Below are 18,984 nucleotides of genomic sequence, written 5' to 3'. Positions count from 1 at the left end.
TTTACTTTAGTCCCAGTGTGCCTACTGACATTAGAGAGTTTCTAAAACCTTGAGCTCACCACTTGTCTTTTATATCACTAAAGGAAGATTTAAGGTCGCTTTGCCCATATCCCCCGCTGCCATAGTATTTTCATGCTACCACTCAGAGCAGTGTTTTTCAGGTCAGTACAGCACATCCTGTTCTGTTTCACTTCCTGATGACTGTGCACCATGCATCCCTGATTGAACTCACACATTTACTCTGGGTTACACCAAGACACTCATTCAGATGGAAAACTCTCACAACTGGTTTATCTGATTTAGGTACTTTTGTACAGAATTTATCAACTTTGGAATTATCAAAAGGCCCTTTTGTTGATTATTTTAATAAAGAGCACCCATTTTTTTTGGGATCATCTTATCTTTCTTATTATGAGTAATAAACAGTTCAAGCTCAGAATTATGGGTCTATAGAATAAATGTATGACTTATATGTATGACCTATACATCAAGCTTCTCCCGGATCGTAAATATAATTTCCTTTTTTTAATTATAATTTCCTTTTTTTATTAGGTTGTTTTTTCACCAAAAACAGACAAGATGTTTATGATGTTTCAGGAAGGAAAGAAAATCTCATGTGACAATGTCTACTCATGCATGTCAGTTCAGATCAGGTGGGTCCTTGTGTTATTTGATTCAGCTGTCCTGTCTGTACATTTCTTTTTGTTTTTTCGCTTTGCATGTTGAGAACAAATGTGATTATATGAGTGAGTGGAGCCTACTGTCTGCCTGTATCTGATTACTCAGACGATTACTCATCCAGTTGATGCCATCCCTGTTGGTTTGCGGAATCAAGTTCCCTTGTGTTGTGTCATCTTTATAATTAAGAGGATCATCATGTTCTCTTCAGTAGTGGCTCTCTGTCGGTGTCCTCAACACATTTGCCTAGGAAATAAAGTTTTAATAGAGTTTTAATACTTCCACTTGAATGATCCTTCTTGAAACATAATGAGAACTAATTCTGTATTTTTGTAGCTTTTATACTTTTAAATGCAAAATTACGATGAACACTATTGTTGGCAGCAGCCATAAAATATGTTGTGTTGTAAACATCCTGCATCTTATGCTGTTGTCCTCACATCATAAAAATAGAACAAAAAAAGCATAAAATATTTTATGACTTTTACTGGGACTTTAGCTGATCTTTCACACTAGTGTTCCTCAACAGTGTTTGCAACCACTATCAAAAGGGTTACTATTCAAACTCTACCGCAGATATTTAGATAGCAGATAAAGCACCGTGAAATTCAAATTTTCAACCTAATAAATCTCAAACACATTCAATAGGGCATTTATCTGCAGTCAGTCAGCAAGATAATGTTAAATCTTCCCACTCGATGTCCACAATCTTTTTTCAAATCTAAAACAATGAAAAGTTGTGGGAATTATTCATATAACATTATGATCATTTTGTGACATTTTCTCCATAGTGAAACGCAACTCTCTTTTGTGAATATTTTAGTATTTAACAAGTGACCACATAAATTTGTCAGAACTAGTGATTAGTCTGCCCATCTCTGCCTTCCTTTATTGAAACCTCTTTTGTCCCTCTGAATTCTTTACTCAAAGCACTATCAGTCGAGACATTACCAATATAGTCAATATATGAACAAACTGATTCTATTTCAACGGATACAAAAAACTGGCAATGAAGGAGAAGGTCATGTTGTATATCCTTGATTGCAGATCTCATTCAACACACACAAATATCTGACTTTTAAAGCAAAAAATAAAAGAAATAAAAAAATAAAAGTATGCCATAATGAATAACTAGAACCAAGGCAGTCACAGACTGCAACAATGAATCCTGACATTGTCATCTTGGAATATGCCCGTTCAGGTCAGGTCTAGGTTCAGCAACAGTGTGTGTTCAAAGAATGAGATCAGCTGATTACCTGAATATACTGAATGACCAGGTTATTCCATCAATGGATTATTTCTTCTCCAAAGGCACGGGCATATTCCAAGATGACAATGTCAGGATTCATTGGGCTAAAATTGTGAGGGAGAGGTTCAGGGAGCATTAGCCATCATTTTCATACATGGATTGGCCACCACAGAGTCCAGACCTTAAACTCGTTTATATTCTTTGAAAGAAGAATCTCAATGAGTGCTGGAGATGGCTTTACATAGTGGTCAGACCCCATCATCATAAATGCAAGATCTTGATGAAATATATGAAAAAATATCGCATCATTGGATGGAAATAACTCTTGTGATATTGCATTAACTTATCAAAACAATAACCCAGTTAATGCATGCTGTAATCAAAGCTAAATATGAGAGGGTGTGACTTTTCGTGATGGCGACTTTTTTTTTGGCCAAGCAGTGTATAACCTTGGCCTAGTTTTCTAAAGGTCAAGGTGATCATTTCATTTTCATCCCCTTTGCTTCCCAAGTAATGTGCTTTTTGTTTCATCTTTCTATCTGCAGCGCTTGCGAAGATATTTGATGGACAAACGGACGAACAAATGGACGAACAAACGGACGAACAAACGGATGGACGAACGGACGGATGAACGGGCACACAAATGGAACACACAAACACTGACAATAACAATACATCACCGCTTTTGGTATGTAAAAATTAATGCACTGTACTTCCAGATATTCACACTTCAAATAGTCAGTTCACACATTGGGAGTGGTACCCGAGTAAAGACACTGAGCCTTCATTGGGATTTTACCTTTAAATATCTAATCCTGCAATTCTATTTATGACAGTACTTGTTTTGTGGATTGTATGGGAAGCCAAAATAGGCAGTAGTACCTATTGATATTAGGTGACTACATTTCAATGGAAATTAGTTCTTTTTTTTTTTACTCCGTTTCACTAAAGCAGCTCTTCCTGTTTCTCTGCAGATTACATACTTGTAAAAAAAAAAAAAAAAGCTTATGATACTTTCTAACATATCAAATGACAGCAACAAAAAAAGGCCATGCCCAGATCCAGTTTTATTACACCACCTTATCATCACTTTGGCCCTGAGTACTAGTACTGTCATTGTTTTCTCGCACCTCCTGACAGGGTGGGAGCATTTAGGGTAGACTAATAGGTTGGGCAGGAAGTAAATTAATGCTTTGAAAATATTATTGTGTGCAAGATGTACATAATGTTCTTTGCGTATTAAAATTAAATGTTGAATCTGGTTCAAAAAGTGCTGGCTAATGTATTACCTTCTCAATACAAATGCACAGCAGACCAAAAGTTTACTTAAATGTTAATGCTGATACATTTGAAAAAATTACTTTATTTAAAAAGACCTAACCAGCCTTTACCCTCAGTTCAAACAAGGAGGTCAGAGACTGCAACATCCTGCGGTACGAAGGGTAGGTCAGGGTACCCTGAAAGTAGTACCTGACAAGTGCATAGCTTTGACCTTTCAGGGTAGGTCAAAGCTATGCACTAGCTTTGACCATGGATCAAAGCTAATGCATAGATAGATCAAAGCAGTAGCTTTGATCTATGGCCTTACATTGGCCTTCTCCCTTGTCTTTCTATCTTATCCAGTTCCTGAGTTTACAAAAGTCGAAATTTGACCTTGACCTAGTTTTCTCCAGGTCAAGGTCATCATCTCATTTACATCCCCTTTGTTGCCCGAGTAATGTGCTTTTTGTTTCATCTTTCTATCTACAACGGTTGCGAAGATATTTGGTGGACATACTAACAGACAAAAGGACCAACAGACAAACACACGAACACTGACAATTACAATACATCACCGCTTTGAAGCGGGAAGTAATCAATACTCTTGAATTATATAGTACAGTATTTACGATAAATAGGGGTGAGTATACTGTATTTCATTTTGCTTTTGTTTATACAGTATTTATTGTTCTTGTGTGATTTATAAAAATAGGGCTAATAGGCATCAGCATGTCGGTCAATCTGCTCATATTATTTTTGTTTGTGTTGCAAATTATATACACAACATGCATTTGTAGAATAATAGGCTGTTGTTACATCCCCCTTCAAAGCGGTGATGTATTGTAATTGTCAGTGTTCGTGTGTAGTCCATTCGTCCGTTTGTTTGTCTTTTGATATTGTCAGATATATCTTCTCTTGTTTTGTGCGGATTTCTTGCAAACATGTCACTTTATTAACAACCACCTTAGGAGTTTAGTCACATCTTGTCTTTCTCTTAGTTTCCTGTGGTAACACAGAAGGACTAGAGGTAATCTTTTACTGACTAACATGTACAATTTCATGTGAGTCCTGTTATAATGGCTGTACCACTGCCTAATTGGAGATTGGAAACTGGGCCTCATTTTTTTCACCTCACTGTATTAAAACATATTTACACCGAGTAAAAATCACTATAAATGCAAAGTAGCAATTAGTCTAATCAAAAAGAAACATACAATACTTGAAAACATTCTTTTATGCACATTTTTTTGTCAATTTATACTTTCAACTAAACTACACAGCAATTGTATAATAACCATCTCAAAAGGTTTTCATTGACTACCAGAGCACCTTCACGTGTAAGTGGGTTTTTGTGTTTTCCACTTGGCGTGTCAGCTGCAGGTTCAACAATCCTGCTTAGGATGTGTGTGTGTGTGTGTGTGTGTGTGTGTGTGTGTGTGTGTGTGTGTGTGTGTGTGTGTGTGTGTGTGTGTCTGTGTGTGTGTGTGTGTGTGTGTGTGTGTGTGTGTGTGTGTGTTGTCAGCTGAGCTAGAGAACAGCCTGCTGCGGTACAGGCTGTTCCCAGACCAGCTCGGCAGGGAACGGGTTACAGATCAGGGTGTCTGTTGGAACACAGTGTTCTTGTGAGCCGCGGTACAGCTACAGTACAGCCGGAACATTGTGTTACTTTGTGGCTGCTTTCCAAGACCTGCCCCTTCATTTCACACTGAACGCCCACAGCCGCTCTCCTTGTCTGTTGCTCTCAGCGCTGCTCCGGCGCTCACTCCGGCTCCGTCATTCGGAGTCCATGTGGCCATTTCACCGGCGTGTCCATCACCTCCAGTCGGGAAGGAGTTAAAGGGAAACCCCCCCCCCCCCCATGCAAAAGGGAGTTACATAGTAACCGCGTGGGCAGAACACCCCAACACCCAGTTCTCTGGATTGGAAGCGCGATTAAGGAGAACCAGAAGCGGTTAACAATCATCTGCTGAAAACACTGCGAGCTGCTGGCCGCTGCTCGGAAAGGCACTGATTTGGGGGTCAACAGATAATGTGAGTATGAACTGATACACTGATGTATCCGCGCTGCTCTCCTCCTGACATATTCATTAAGGACCAAGTCAAGATACTCATTCCTTAAATGTATTTATTTATGAATGTATTTATTTATTTAACTCTTCATTTTATTACTCAGTCAACAGACGCATTCCACTCGTCCTAAGGCGCTCTCTTTTATGTAGAAGACTCCGAATCTCATCAGGAGTCAAGAGAGAACAGTTCATGCTTATATAAACAGGACGCCGAGGCGAAGTAGTCCCATAATAAGATGTTCCAGGATGGATGTTGATCGAGTCGCAAAGGGCATGTAAGGATAAAGCGCAGTAATATGCTCCTTAAAAAAACCAACAAGACTGTGTGTGCTGACTGTGGCTCACACTGGAGGTAACTTCTCAACAGTTTACCTCCAGGATCCTTTCAGGCTTAGGTGTATCTTCTTAAATTACAGGGTTCCTCACCCTGTTGCTGGCAGTCTGTGACATGAAGTCCTGTTTATACGCTGTTAATGTCGAGGAGACAATGATAGCCTGTGAATCACATCAAACGTGTGGGTGTCATCATTCCTTTAATTAGATATAGAAGAGGAGGTGCCATAGATTTTGAGTTTGCCTGAAAACAGAGGGGTTGAAGCAAGGTCCCAGAGATGGAGACGTATAATTAAAAATCCTGAAATCCTTACAGTCCATACAATTCAAATAATTTATTTACTTATTTCAGTGTACACAGATCTGTATTCCTTTAGTTTTTCCATATGTCTTTAAATCAACTTTAAGGTTTTGTATTTAAAACCCTCTGATATGTGTCTGTCTCTCTCTCACTCTCTCTCTCTCTCTCTCTCTCTCTCTCTCTCTCTCTCTCTCTCTCTCTCTCTCTCTCTCTCTGTGTGTGTGTGTGTGTGTGTGTGTGTGTGTGTCATGAAGCGTAATTGTCAGACAATGTTGTGCTTTAGAGTGTCATTTTATTAGTGTGTTAGTTTGTCAAACATTCATCGAAAACAGATGTGAGACAAAATGTACAGATCCACAGTGTGCATCTATGAATGCCTTTGCCTCATTGTTCTCTCTTCCTGCATTCCTCTGCGGGGTATTTTATCTAAGTCCTGCGTACAGCAAACATGTCAGCACTGTTTATATTTACATTTGATTTACCTGTTCCGTGCTTAAAAAATATTTGCAGGAAAAGCAGAAGTTGAATCATAATATTAATGTAATGACTATCTTTTAATTATTGCTAATGTAAAGGTATTGAAAGCACAAGTGCTCTTAATTTAAATTCACATTTTGGTGATTTCATCTTGAAAGGTTCAAGTCTTGTTTTTATGAATAATCTGGACGTATATTGAATTGGTTTCAAAATAGTGGATGATATCAGCTTTTGTCCGCTGGAAACTGTGAATAGAAGGAACAATGTGTTCAAACACATGTACAAACACATGCTTACACACACAGACTTATGCTCAAACACATGCATCATGAATAAAGTGTTGCCATAGGGAACACAGACATATTGGCCTATCCTTGTGTTGAAGAAATGCTTTATCTTTCGTTTAGACAATATGGAATAGACAAAATACATCTTTTAGATATCAGTGTGACAGATTTTTATAGTTTTACCTTGTAGGTCAAGGCACTTAATGTAGGTGGGGCCATGCTCAAGCACCCACTCTACTAAAAAAGTTGATACATTTCTTGCTAAGTATCCAAGTTTCATCTCAGTCCAAGCTCTCCTGCTTGATTTTCATACAGGATATTTAAGAACATAATCACCATGGCAGGATATCCAAATATTTGCACACTGTCATCAACAGCATCTGGAATGTCCTGAAAGTGACAAGTGGTGGAAAATTCTAGGAATCTGATGGGGGGGGGGCTGTTTGTAATATTAAAGCATCTCTAGAACATTAAGTGTCAACAAGAATATCGTCTAAGTCAGTACGACTTGATTTATAGTGACAAATTAAATGTGATTCATGAACTAATAATAATAATAATGAATAAAAAATAACAATTTATAAATGACACTGAATGTATGTATGTATCTATGTATCTAAGTATGTATGTGTGTGTGTGTGTGTATACACGTTTGTGGATGTAGGTATGTACTGTACGAAGTTTATGTACCCTGTGTAAAGAATGCATCCTGTATGTATCTATGTATGTACTATATGTTCAGTATGTCTCTGTGTGTGTATATTAGGTGTGTATGCAGATATGAATATGTAGTATTTCTGTACTTTATGTACGAGTGCAAAATCTTTAATCTTTAATAATGTAACGCAAACAAAAATAAATATCAAGTGATGTAACACAATATTCATGAAGTCAGCAGTACACTTTCTTGAACAGGTTTCTGTATTTTATCTGTGAGCGATCAGATGAGGCTCTGAGCAGTGGGTTGATATCACTGCACTGAACGGTAATGCTTCTTTAACAGCTGAAATCAATGTTAACATGATTCGGAACGGTGAATTTTAGACATGTTCCATCAAATACTGCTGCAAGTTACATAAGGTGGAGCACAAACAAGAACGTGCCCAACGATTGGATCATATAAACAGTATGCATCCATAATTTTTGTCAGGGACCATGATTTTCCAGTTGAGCTTTGGAAATTAGATTCCTGCTCCATTCTTCTAGCTGCAACTTTGTGTCCCATTGCGCACAATACATGAGGATATGTTATTGATGCTGCTCAGATTACTAATATTCAGGCATGTGTGTTTATCCTTTCTACAGTGTTACTGTGTGATGCCCACTCGTAGACATGACCACTGATCAGGATCTGCCTATAGATGGCCAACCATCCACAGCCCTATTTGCTGCAAAGGGTATTGATGTAACATCAAATAAAGACAAAGGAGTCATCAAGGTATTTATTATAATTGTTTAGAATCTTATAGTAGTAAGTATTTAAACATGGGTGGGCCTCACTTGTTCCAGTATTTATAAAGCAGTTGTCAGGGTTTTTGTCTGTTCTGTCTGGATATCATAATTTATTTCTTGTCAGAGTTGTCTAATATTTGAACTGGAAAAATGTTCCTGTCTACAGGTTGTGAAGCTTCAAGGGTTGGATGGAGAGCAGCCAATGATTGGGGACAAAGTGACCATCCACTACACTGGAAGGCTGCTGAATGGCAAGAAGTTTGACTGCAGTCGAGATCGCAAAGAACCTTTTTGTTTCAATGTTGGTAAGGGTAAGTAAGTGACTCCATGCATTACTATCAAACCTGATTCTTTTACATAAATGTATTGAAGAAGTCTCTTGGATGAGAGGTGAAATGTATTCAACAAACCTAAAGCAAGTTTAGTTCATTCTTTTTGACTCTTCTTGATTTACCTCGGCCTGGATGACTGACAACCTACACAGATATTTTGGAAATGGACATTCATTCTGATTTACTGAAGTTAAACCAGAGTGGTATTTATGTGTGGTAAATTTGAAACTATGGGTTTTCAGAGCTACATGTTCAAGTGTAAAACTACTTAATCGCTGGAGTCAACAACTTAGTATCTCTGCAGGTTGCTCGAGTTGTAGCAACACTCATGCTAATCCATGTAAAATCCAAGCTTGTTGTTTCTCAGCTTTATTGTTCGTAGGTTAAGTAAAGTTTTTACAATTTGCTAAATTTTAAATTTAGATGTGGTGGTGGGATTTCTGACTGGAGCAAGGATAGATTTATCCCTCCATATCAGTGGAAATGAAGGGCTAAATAAACTGAGTACCTTCTGACTGTATATCCCATTCAACAAGCCACAAGGTGGTTGTTCCAGCCTTCCCTTACCCATTTCTAGACAAGATGAATAAATGATTTTCCCGAATTCTCAAATTTGTATTACTTTGCAAATTATTTCACCATATTTGAGCCAGTTATACAAACCACTTGTCTTTTCTCACAGGACAAGTCCTTAAGGCCTGGGATATTGGTGTGTTGTCCATGCAGAGAGGTGAGGTGTGCACGTTACTGTGTAAACCTGAGTACGCTTATGGAACTGCTGGTAATCCCAACAAAATACCTCCCAGCTCTTCAGTAGTGTTTGAGGTATGAGAAATATTTTGTGCCATATATTATTACTGCAAACCTTGATGACTTTGGATCATATGTGGAATTCTCTGGTTATGAAGTTAATGGCCTAGGCCATTTTAATTCATGTCAGTCAGAGTAGTCCTGTCACCACTCTATAGCATCAAGTGTTTAGTGTTAACGTTTCATTGGATCGTACATTATGTGCTGCACAAGCACACAAATTCCGATGTTATTTACTTTTTTGTTAACAGAGGTATTGTAGCTAATGCGATTAGTTAATGTCCTTGTACATCTACAACAATATAGAGCCATAATATGGTTGAAGATTTGCAGCAAGAAGAAAATGATAATAACTATGTAGAATAGTACACAGCAGAGTCTATACTTCTGCCAAGGCAAGAAATCCGACATTTTGCTTGGCTTATGTTCCCTTCCTCTCCCCCCTACCATCAAAGGGTTGTGTAAATCCAGTTTGCATCACATGGGAAAAAAGGACAGCCTTTGCCCCCTTATATAGATCTGCACCAATGTCACATCCCATCTTTCTGCTAAGTATCACAGTTGTTCTGGTGTGGAAATATTTTGGAGAATTTTGATGAACAACGGAAACATTGACCGCCAATAGAAATCCATTTGGGCAGTTCTTAAAATATTGGTTTCTATACTCTAAATCTGCCTCTGTCATTTTTTCCTGAGATTTTTCCCTTGTGATGGTTGCCGGGATGTCATTATATGTCAAAATATGATAAACATTTGTCATTGAAACAACTCTTGCAGTGTTATATCACCCAACTTGTCTCACATGAATATGGTGGCTTTTGTTTTTGATCAAATGTGTAGCATAGCACACATAGCAGTTTGTAATGATTTATTTGCTTGCTGTTAAGCTGCTGACATGTCTCCGGAATGCAGCTGATCACTGGCACTAGTGCATATGGAATGTTGTTGTTTATCAGAGGGAATAGTGAAGACATTGTTCTCGTCATTGTAGCTCTTGTTTTTGTTGTGGACAATCTTCTAAATACGGTTGTAATGATAATTGATATGTCATCAAGACGACATTTATGCTTCAGGTATGCTGTGCACAAACAATGCTAAATAGTAATATAACTAACATAAATACACTTATGGTACTGCATCTGTCTAATCAGTTGTAATTGTTGTGGTATTTATCAATAGTCATCAATTCGTCCTTTCTTTTTATTAAAAACAAAAAAAATGATAAGGTCATACAGGGAAGCAAAGTTGTAAATTTGTTTCTTTTTTTTGTTTTTTATGTTTTCACTGTTTATCTTAAAGTTTAAATTAACATTTGTAACAAAACAGATGGAGCTTCTCAAGTTTGAAGGAGAGACACTCACAGATGATGGAGGCATCCTAAGGAGGATAAAGGTCAAAGGCGATGGCTACACTAACCCTAATGACGGAGCGAGTGTTGATGGTAAACCTCTTCTTTTCCTCATGGATATTTAATGATGGCAGACATTGGGCCATTTTGCGAAATAAGCAGTACACTAAGCTGTTACATGAGAGGATAGATCATGTCACAATTTATGTCCCCAGTGCACCTGGAAGGAAGCTGTAGTGGCAGATTGTTCGACTGCAGGGATGTTAGCTTTATTGTTGGTGAAGCTGAGGATAAAGGAGTTCCTCTCGGAGTGGACCGCGCCATGGACAAGATGCAGAAAGGAGAATGCTGCTTTCTTTACTTAAAACCAAAGTGAGTGAAGTTTTCTATGTTTGATCTTTACTCCCTCCTTGGCTGTGTGCCAGTGGATTGTAGCGATGTCTACTGTGGTCATATTGTCATGTCAAAAACTTCTTTTATTTTGTGACACTTTATGTAGGATAACTGTCAAATCATTTAGCTATTTTAACCTGCGTCTTATGTTGTTCCTGTTTTTAATTTGTAGATCAATACCAAAATGATTCAGGATTTCAGCAAACCGATTTTCTTGGTTGAAAGTTAGAAGAAATTTTCTTATTAAACATTTAGAGGAAGATAGAATTAGATGTAAAATTAAAAACAGCAAAGTTCATTAATGATATTTAAAAATAAGCTTAAAACTAATGTAATATATACGTACAAGTGGGTGAAGAGTATATATAAAAAGATTAATCAACCAACATAGTGTCTTTATGTACTGTATATCAAATGCTTCTATAAATTTAGACCAAATAGTCCTAAAGAATAAATATTGAGTGAATAATATAACATATTACTTTATATATGAGTGGGTGGTTATGGAAAGCATATACGGGTACATATACCACCACACAGTATAAGCATGCATGCTTATACAACATAAACTATAGTATGCTCCTAATATTATATGATTTTACTGTCAGTAAGTGATATTAGTGGTAAAATAATTATTGTGTCAATTCTGTTAATGCTTCTATTCATGGCATATTTCTTTACACACACTGTGTGTGTGGGGTCAGAAGTCAGGAAGGTCTCAACAGCTCTCCAGTTGTTTTGAGTGCCAGTGTGTAAACGTGAATGTTTTCCACCTTCGACTACTTACCATGGAAATTGTCAGTCCTGAGTGGATATGGCTCCGATATCAGTTGGTGACATAATACAGTGGTCCATAATCATTATGTATAGTATTTTAATGATTAATAAGTTGTGGTTCAGAATGTTTGAAATCCCTAACAATCTGTTGAAGTAGAGTGACTTGATAATAAATTTAACAGATTAATTGAAATTTTTGTGTGAAATTAACCCAAATGTCACTATAAATTGTAGAAATACTGTAAATACAAAGGAATGATAGAACATAGACAATACTAGTGGGAACCCGTGGAAATTATATAATTTTAAGGAGCTTTGATTGGTTAGGAGTTTAGTAATAATATTAATCATAATCATATATTACATTTACATTATTTTCTGCACTATAAGGCGCACTGTACTATAAGGCGCACCCTCAATAATTGTTTGTTTTATAATGTATTCCATATATAAGGCGCACCAGATTATAAGGCGCACACAATAAAAAATAAATAAAATTTATTTGATAAACTGCAGCGGCTGTAGTTGTGCAATCCGTCCACTAGACAGAGCCGCGCTGCTCAGGCAGTAATGATTGCATTCATGACTTCCTGACTACCTGTGAATGGCCCCTATCGTTATGTTAATAAGCCATTCTGAGCCTCACCAAGGAATCCTGATCACTTGATCACTTTGCCATTTTAGAAAGAAGTCAACACGTATATTAAAAAACCTGACATTAAAAACTGGTTAAATTCATTACGAGTGCAGTCAGTGCGAACAGAGCGGATTATTTCCTGATCTGAAGTTCGAAGCAGATATTTAAGCTCCGACGTTCGTCTTCGTTTATTAATGAAATATTGTTTCGATCGATCGTTAGTCCAGTCGGAGGTGAGGTGCAGCTATTTGCTGCTGTGTGTCCTAAACAATTGTTTAACTAGTTTTTAATGTCAGGGTGCTAATTTACTGGCAAATATGACGCTGTTTTACTCCTAGAACTGACTTTAACGTCGGTGTCTCATCGCCATGAATCTCACAGCACGTCGCTGCAGACAGAATACACAAGTCTGAATGCGCCCCTCCGCCACCCGCCCAGACCTATCAACTACATTTGTAAATCAATGCAGCACACCCGTTGGCACCTTTGTCTAGCAGTGACTCTGCTCTTGAAATTTCAGAAAAGGCTGGAAGTTCAGCTTTGAGGGTCTTTCATTCACCTTTATGCCAGTTTCTCCGTGTGTTTCCACAGACTAATAGAATGGACCGTCAGTAGATTCCAGATGACAGCACAATGGCATTTTTAAGACCAATTAAGTTTAAAGTGGGTTATTTCCGACGCCAAATAGTTAGGAAATACTGAGATCAGTCAGTCAGTCAAACCTTATTAATAGAATTGTTGAAACTTCCTTATGTTTTGCTACGTAATCACCGGTATTCCTACAGTCTGCTCTACAGTCTGAGAGCAGCTCAGTCAGAGCCGGAACTTCGGTGACGCCCCTTGACTACCGTTGTTAGGGGGCGTGGGCCCGAGTGCCTTGTGAGGGGGCTCCTCTTGTGGCGGAGTGTGGCATGACTGGCGGCTAGACTGCCGCATTTTTTTCAGCGATCATGTTTTTAACCAATATTAATATGAATATTTATCCATATAAAAGACGCACCGGATTATAAGGCACGCTACGGGTTTATAAGAAAATTTTAGGTGCGCCTTATAGTGCGGAAAATACGGTACACATCTTTCAAGTCACCTAAGGACATTTTACATGAACAGTAAGGACAGCAACAGCTCCGTCTTGTCATGAGAACCTGATGGTGGATGGTTGAAGTCCATATGGCCCACAGTATGGAGTGAGAACTGGTAGTTTGAGAAGTGTCACTTCACCTCGTGGACACTGCAAACGTGTGTAATATATACTAGAGAACTTCAAAACTGGAGATGAATTGTACTTTTGTACAATTGTACTTTATCATTAATACATTTTGAGTATGTTATTACAACAGATACATTTGACAAGAATAATTTAAAAAAAAAAATCAGTGATCTTTTTCTTGTGTAACAGATCATTTCACAACCTGTGGTTTAAAAGTAAAATGATTTGAAATCAATGTCAACAACTGTTCCCACCCGTTAACCTAGTTTGGTGGTTTGATATTTAAATGTGGATCTTAAAAATATTTTTTGACCATTGTTCTGTCATTTCGTTCTTCTTTTTGCACAGGTATGGCTTTGGCAGTGAAGGTAAACCTGAGTACAGAATTGGACCAGAGAAAGACATCATATATGAGGTTACTCTTAAAGACTTTCAAAGGGTAAGCCCTCCTATCTGCGTTTCAGTAACATTTTTCCAGCACTGGGTGGACACGCTGTGGGTTGTATATCTTACTTTGGTTTTGGGACATGGCTTAATCTGTCTCTATGTATTTTCCAAAAGGCTAAAGAATCCTGGGAAATGGACTTGAATGAAAAGCTGAATTTGGCCACTGGAGTTAAACATAAAGGGAATCAATATTTTAAGGTATGGCCCCAGTACTGTTCTTTTATCTTTAAAAAGAATTACTTTCCTGTTAACATCTTCATTACACTGATGCTTCCTTCCTGTATTAGGCAGGGAGGCACTACCAGGCAGTCATCCAGTACCAGCGCATTGTTTCCTGGCTAGAAATGGAGTGTGGTACTGGGATAGAGCAACAAAAAATGATACAGGATTTCATTTTAACATCACATCTCAATTTAGCATTGTGTTACCTGCGGTTAAAAGAATTCTCACAAGTAGTGGAGAATTGTAACAAGGTGAGGTGCAAATCCCTGATGATAGTCCATGTTTAAATGTTGATTTCATTACTTTGCTCTCTGCTTCTGATTGTTCTGGATATTGTCTTAACAAACAACCTAATGTGTGATTTTTTTGGTATAAATAAGGTGATTGAGCTGGATGACAGCAATGAGAAGGCTTTGTATCGTCGTGGGGAAGCACGTCTCCTTCGTAATGAGTTCAGCCTGGCCATGGCAGACTTTCAGCATGTGCTGCATGTTCACCCTTCCAACCGAGCAGCTCGTGCTCAAATTTCCATCTGCCAGAGCAAGATTAAGGAACATCATGAGCAGGACAAGAAGATTTATGCGAACATGTTTCAGAAATTTGCTGAACGAGATGCCAAGGTCAGTACAAATCACCATATTTTTGACTATATTGTACAAAATTCTTTTCTTTTCAATTATTTAAAATTGATAGTTATTTTAAAAAACAACAGCTATGTAATTTGAACCAACATTTCTCTCTCAAAGCATGCACACATGCACGCACACCAACACACTCAAACATGTACACAAATTGTAAAACTACTTTCATCATCCGTCATTGTTATTTATGTGAAAAAACTTTAGAGAACCGAAAAAAACAAAACAATTGATTTCTTTCTGATCATACATCATGACTGAATTAAGACCCATCATTTTGGTTCATTTTCATGTAAGAAGAATTTTAGTAATGAGTAATCTGGGGACTGCAACTTTTCAATTTGTATGGTATTTGAAAGACAATTTCTAACGAAACTTTTAGGAAAATCTGAGTCCTTACAACCTTGTTAAATTAAATAAACAAACACGTAAATCAATCAATCAATCAATCAATCAATCAGTCAATTAATCAATCAATCCTTTAATATTGCCCGTAGGGATATTACTTTTTCCACTCCAAATATTTGCACACGCATATACTGTATACTGTATATATACAGTATATAGTGCAGTCCCACACACGCGCGCACACACACGCACACATGCAAACACACACACACACACACACACACACACACACACACACACACACACACACACACACACACACACACACACACACACACACACGCATGCCTACAGGCCCTGTGTGACAGCGAAACTGACTGTAAAATATTTTCATGACATAAAATTTAAATGACTTCCATTCATAAGGAAAATTTTATCACTTTTTCAAAGTTTTTCGGTTACATTTAAATGGTGAAGTTTAGCTGTTGGGACTTTCTGCCTATGAAACATCGTTTTTGAAGTACTCTGCTGACCTCTACTGTTCACACATGGAGTTGTTTTGTTTTAACTGTAAATCCATTTACAGTACAGACTTCTGTTATAAAAACTTTCAGTTTGTTCATTTTATATTTTTTATTGAGTTACCTCTACCAAGATTGAAATGATTTTGCCTGTGTTGGGTTGTTTGTTTGCTTGTTTTGTCTTCTAGCAGAATTAAAATTTAAAAACCAGTTTTTGTGACGTTTGTTTGGAGAATTGGGATATATGTCAATAATTTTAATTTTTCAGTCTAATTACTTTCCTTTTTAGCAGTGGTTTGTTTTATATTCATTCCATGATGTGCTTTCTCTCTCTTAACAGACTGGAAAGACAAAGAGGAGGCGGGATGATGGCAAGTGGAGTGGCATAAATGGCGAAGTGGTCATTAAACGACGACGGAGGAGTCAGGATTGTCAATTGTAATGGTGACATTTGGAAAGGACAAAAAAAATAACATGCCTCTCTTTGCTTTCCAAGCCCTGGAAGAGGAGGCAGGAAGAGAATCATATAAAACTCTCTAATCCAAACCTCCTTATTCAACTATCCAGTGTTATCTTTTCCTGCAGTAAAAACAGAACATAAGCAGGAATACTTGGAAGTATTTCCCTTTCCAAGGAGTATAAACCTGCTAGGATGGACCTCCCAGTGGACATAAGGCTGTAGAAAAGTGAGTTAAGATAGGCAAACACTATCCCACTGTTTTGCATTGGAAAAACATTATTTATTTCCTAAGAAAAGATTTTTTTTAAATATTTATCTTTTAGTTACTGTATAGCATTGAGATGTGCCTCCACAGTATATTCCTAATTCTCAAATATCTAACTTGTTTTGGTATTAAGAATTTTCTTGACCCACTGTATGTATCTATTATGATGTTTGGAATTCAGACTTGAAACTTGAAAAATATTTTCTAAACACAAATTAGGAGAATATTTTACCTTAAAATGACATTTTAGAAAACCTTTTGATTGTACACTGACCCGTAATAACAAATTTTTTTCATCTTTTTTCATGCCTACTTTGTGCTCCAAACACGTGTTCTTGCCCTATGTGACTCGGATAAGCAGGCGCAATTTCCCACATGAAGTCCAAATCACTTTCAGCACTCAGTCACACACCAGCAACCATGTCATTGAAAATTGAGGTTTTATGGCGAAAATGTTTTATGGTTTTCCATCAAATGTCCTCCAGCTTCTCTGCCTCGACTCCCAGTTTGTTTGTTTTACAAGTTTCCTGATGGACAGATAGCTTTACTTGCTAAATTGACAACTAGGTGTTGCTAAATGTAGCAGCCAACAAGCAGATGGTGACTCAGCCCAGAATGGACTGTAAGCTTGGAGTACTTGGGTGTGTTTGTGTTTACAGAACAAGCACAGGAGGTTTGGACCACTGCAATGAGAGGAATATCAGGATTGAGGGAGTAGCCCCTGAACCAGAGTTGAAGAAACTAAACATCAAAGAGATAATGAGACTGAAGGGGATGCAGAAAAGAAAGACTGCAAGCGTGACAAAAGCCAGACTAGGGTCTCAGGCTCAGACTGGTGTTCACTTGTAATTGAGAGATTTGCAAAATTAAAAACTATAAGTGAAGCCGGGGTGGCCTTCCCGCTGGTGGGCTCAGAAGTTATGTTAGCAGGGTTACTATGTCTTGTCTCTTGTCTTGTTAATTACTTGTTATTTGGCTGTGTTGGTAACTTGCTAAGATTTGATTTCATGTAATCACAGGTTTACAGCTGTCCTTATTTACGACAGTCATGTAATTCCAACACAAAACTGTAAGGATGCCAAATCTCAAGTTTTGCACTTTTGTCGCTTTATTGTGCAATACATGTATATATTTTGGATAAGAAGTATAACAAACCCTGTTTGCTAAATTGTATTGTCAACAAAAAAATGATCAAGTCTTCTTTTGTTTTTTACTCTATCCCTTTCTCCTGCATCATTCCTACTTCCTTAAACCATTGCCATTCCTTTCCACCAAAATTTATTTGCTTTCTTATGACTTTATTAGCTTTCATGGTCACAAATAACTCAATAGAAGCAGAATTTAGAAAAGTAAATATGCACGAGTGAACATGATAAACAATCATGTCTATAAACACGCGCAGCCACACTCCTCTACTCAGACCCATTTGCTTTTTGTATTTTTACCATCACTCACCCACCTAGCTGCCTGTCAGGCTGGCTACCTGTAATATCCCTTAATAAACCACCGACATCCTCTTTATGCCTTTATGTCTGCACTGAGGTACTTGCCACTTTCTCACAAAAAAAGAAGCAAATTTTCCTTATTGTCATGAGTTACTCAATAATAAATAATAATCTAGGAAGACTTACATTCTTTATTTTAATACTGTACTATCAAACCCAACAATAAAGAAATACAAAATAATTACACAACTCACAAAAAATATTCTTTACCAAACATGAATCTTCTTCTGTTCAATTAGCAGAAAGTAATATACATTAAAAGCACAAACTGCAGACACAGTCTGCCATTGTGGGGAATTCACTATTTACAATTGAAACCAAGTTACAATTGAGTTACTAAAGTCTATAAAAAGAGATTGTTTTCAGACACAGATTCATATTTAGCACCTTGTTTTTGACAAAGATGGTCATTCCTGTAGTCAGCACTCACAAACAAATGCACGATACATTTGTGAATATCTTGTGGTTTATTCACACACTTGTACAATACTATCAGTTAGGTCAATCTGATGGTGTAGTTGATCCATTTAAATACTTCAGACATGCATCTGGAGTAAAAATGAAGCATAACAAATTTTTGGAAATGACTGCAAATTTTGCACTTGTGTTGACTCTATAAATGCTAGCAAAGATGCAATGGGATTAAACTTTGAAATTATTGAAATTATTAGAACAATAAAACAATTTCTCATTCATTATGTTTTAGCTCTGGTAATGTGATCAACTATATTGCTGATCTCTTTGTTTCAGTCCCAAAATAGTAATCTCATTATTTCACTTAATCTCTTCTTATTTAAAATGTGCAAATGTTTGTTAATAGTGGACAATGGAGCATTTTGGTGATTGTAAAGCCAACACTGTTATTTTTTCATAAATGTTGGACTATTGAGAATAGTCTTGACATTTTTTTTGATGTAGTTAGTTATTAATAAAAAACTTAGTTGTTTTTTCTGTATTAAATACAA

At 37.2% G+C, this 18,984-nt stretch overlaps 1 protein-coding gene across 2 annotated transcripts; it reads left to right on the top strand.

Annotated features, from left to right (window-relative positions):
• The first annotated feature begins 4,924 nt into the window (after positions 1 to 4,924).
• Positions 4,925 to 18,984, top strand: fkbp5 (FKBP prolyl isomerase 5). 2 transcript variants are annotated; one of them, XM_068314439.1, is made up of 11 exons: positions 4,934 to 5,218; positions 7,960 to 8,092; positions 8,273 to 8,417; positions 9,121 to 9,263; positions 10,575 to 10,689; positions 10,812 to 10,968; positions 13,962 to 14,052; positions 14,175 to 14,258; positions 14,348 to 14,533; positions 14,663 to 14,902; positions 16,130 to 18,984. In XM_068314439.1, the coding sequence occupies exons 2-11, from the start codon at positions 7,988 to 7,990 to the stop codon at positions 16,229 to 16,231; spliced, it is 1,368 nt and encodes a 455-aa protein (XP_068170540.1). In that variant the 5' UTR covers positions 4,934 to 5,218; positions 7,960 to 7,987; the 3' UTR covers positions 16,232 to 18,984. The 2 variants fall into 2 exon arrangements, with proteins under 2 accessions (XP_068170541.1, XP_068170540.1); XM_068314440.1 differs by lacking the exon at positions 14,348 to 14,533 and having other exon boundaries at positions 4,925 to 5,218.

The sequence above is a fragment of the Antennarius striatus genome, chromosome 5 (assembly GCF_040054535.1).
Source record: "Antennarius striatus isolate MH-2024 chromosome 5, ASM4005453v1, whole genome shotgun sequence".
Classification (NCBI taxonomy): Eukaryota; Metazoa; Chordata; class Actinopteri; order Lophiiformes; family Antennariidae; genus Antennarius; species Antennarius striatus.
This window is presented reverse-complemented; position numbering and strand designations above follow the sequence as displayed.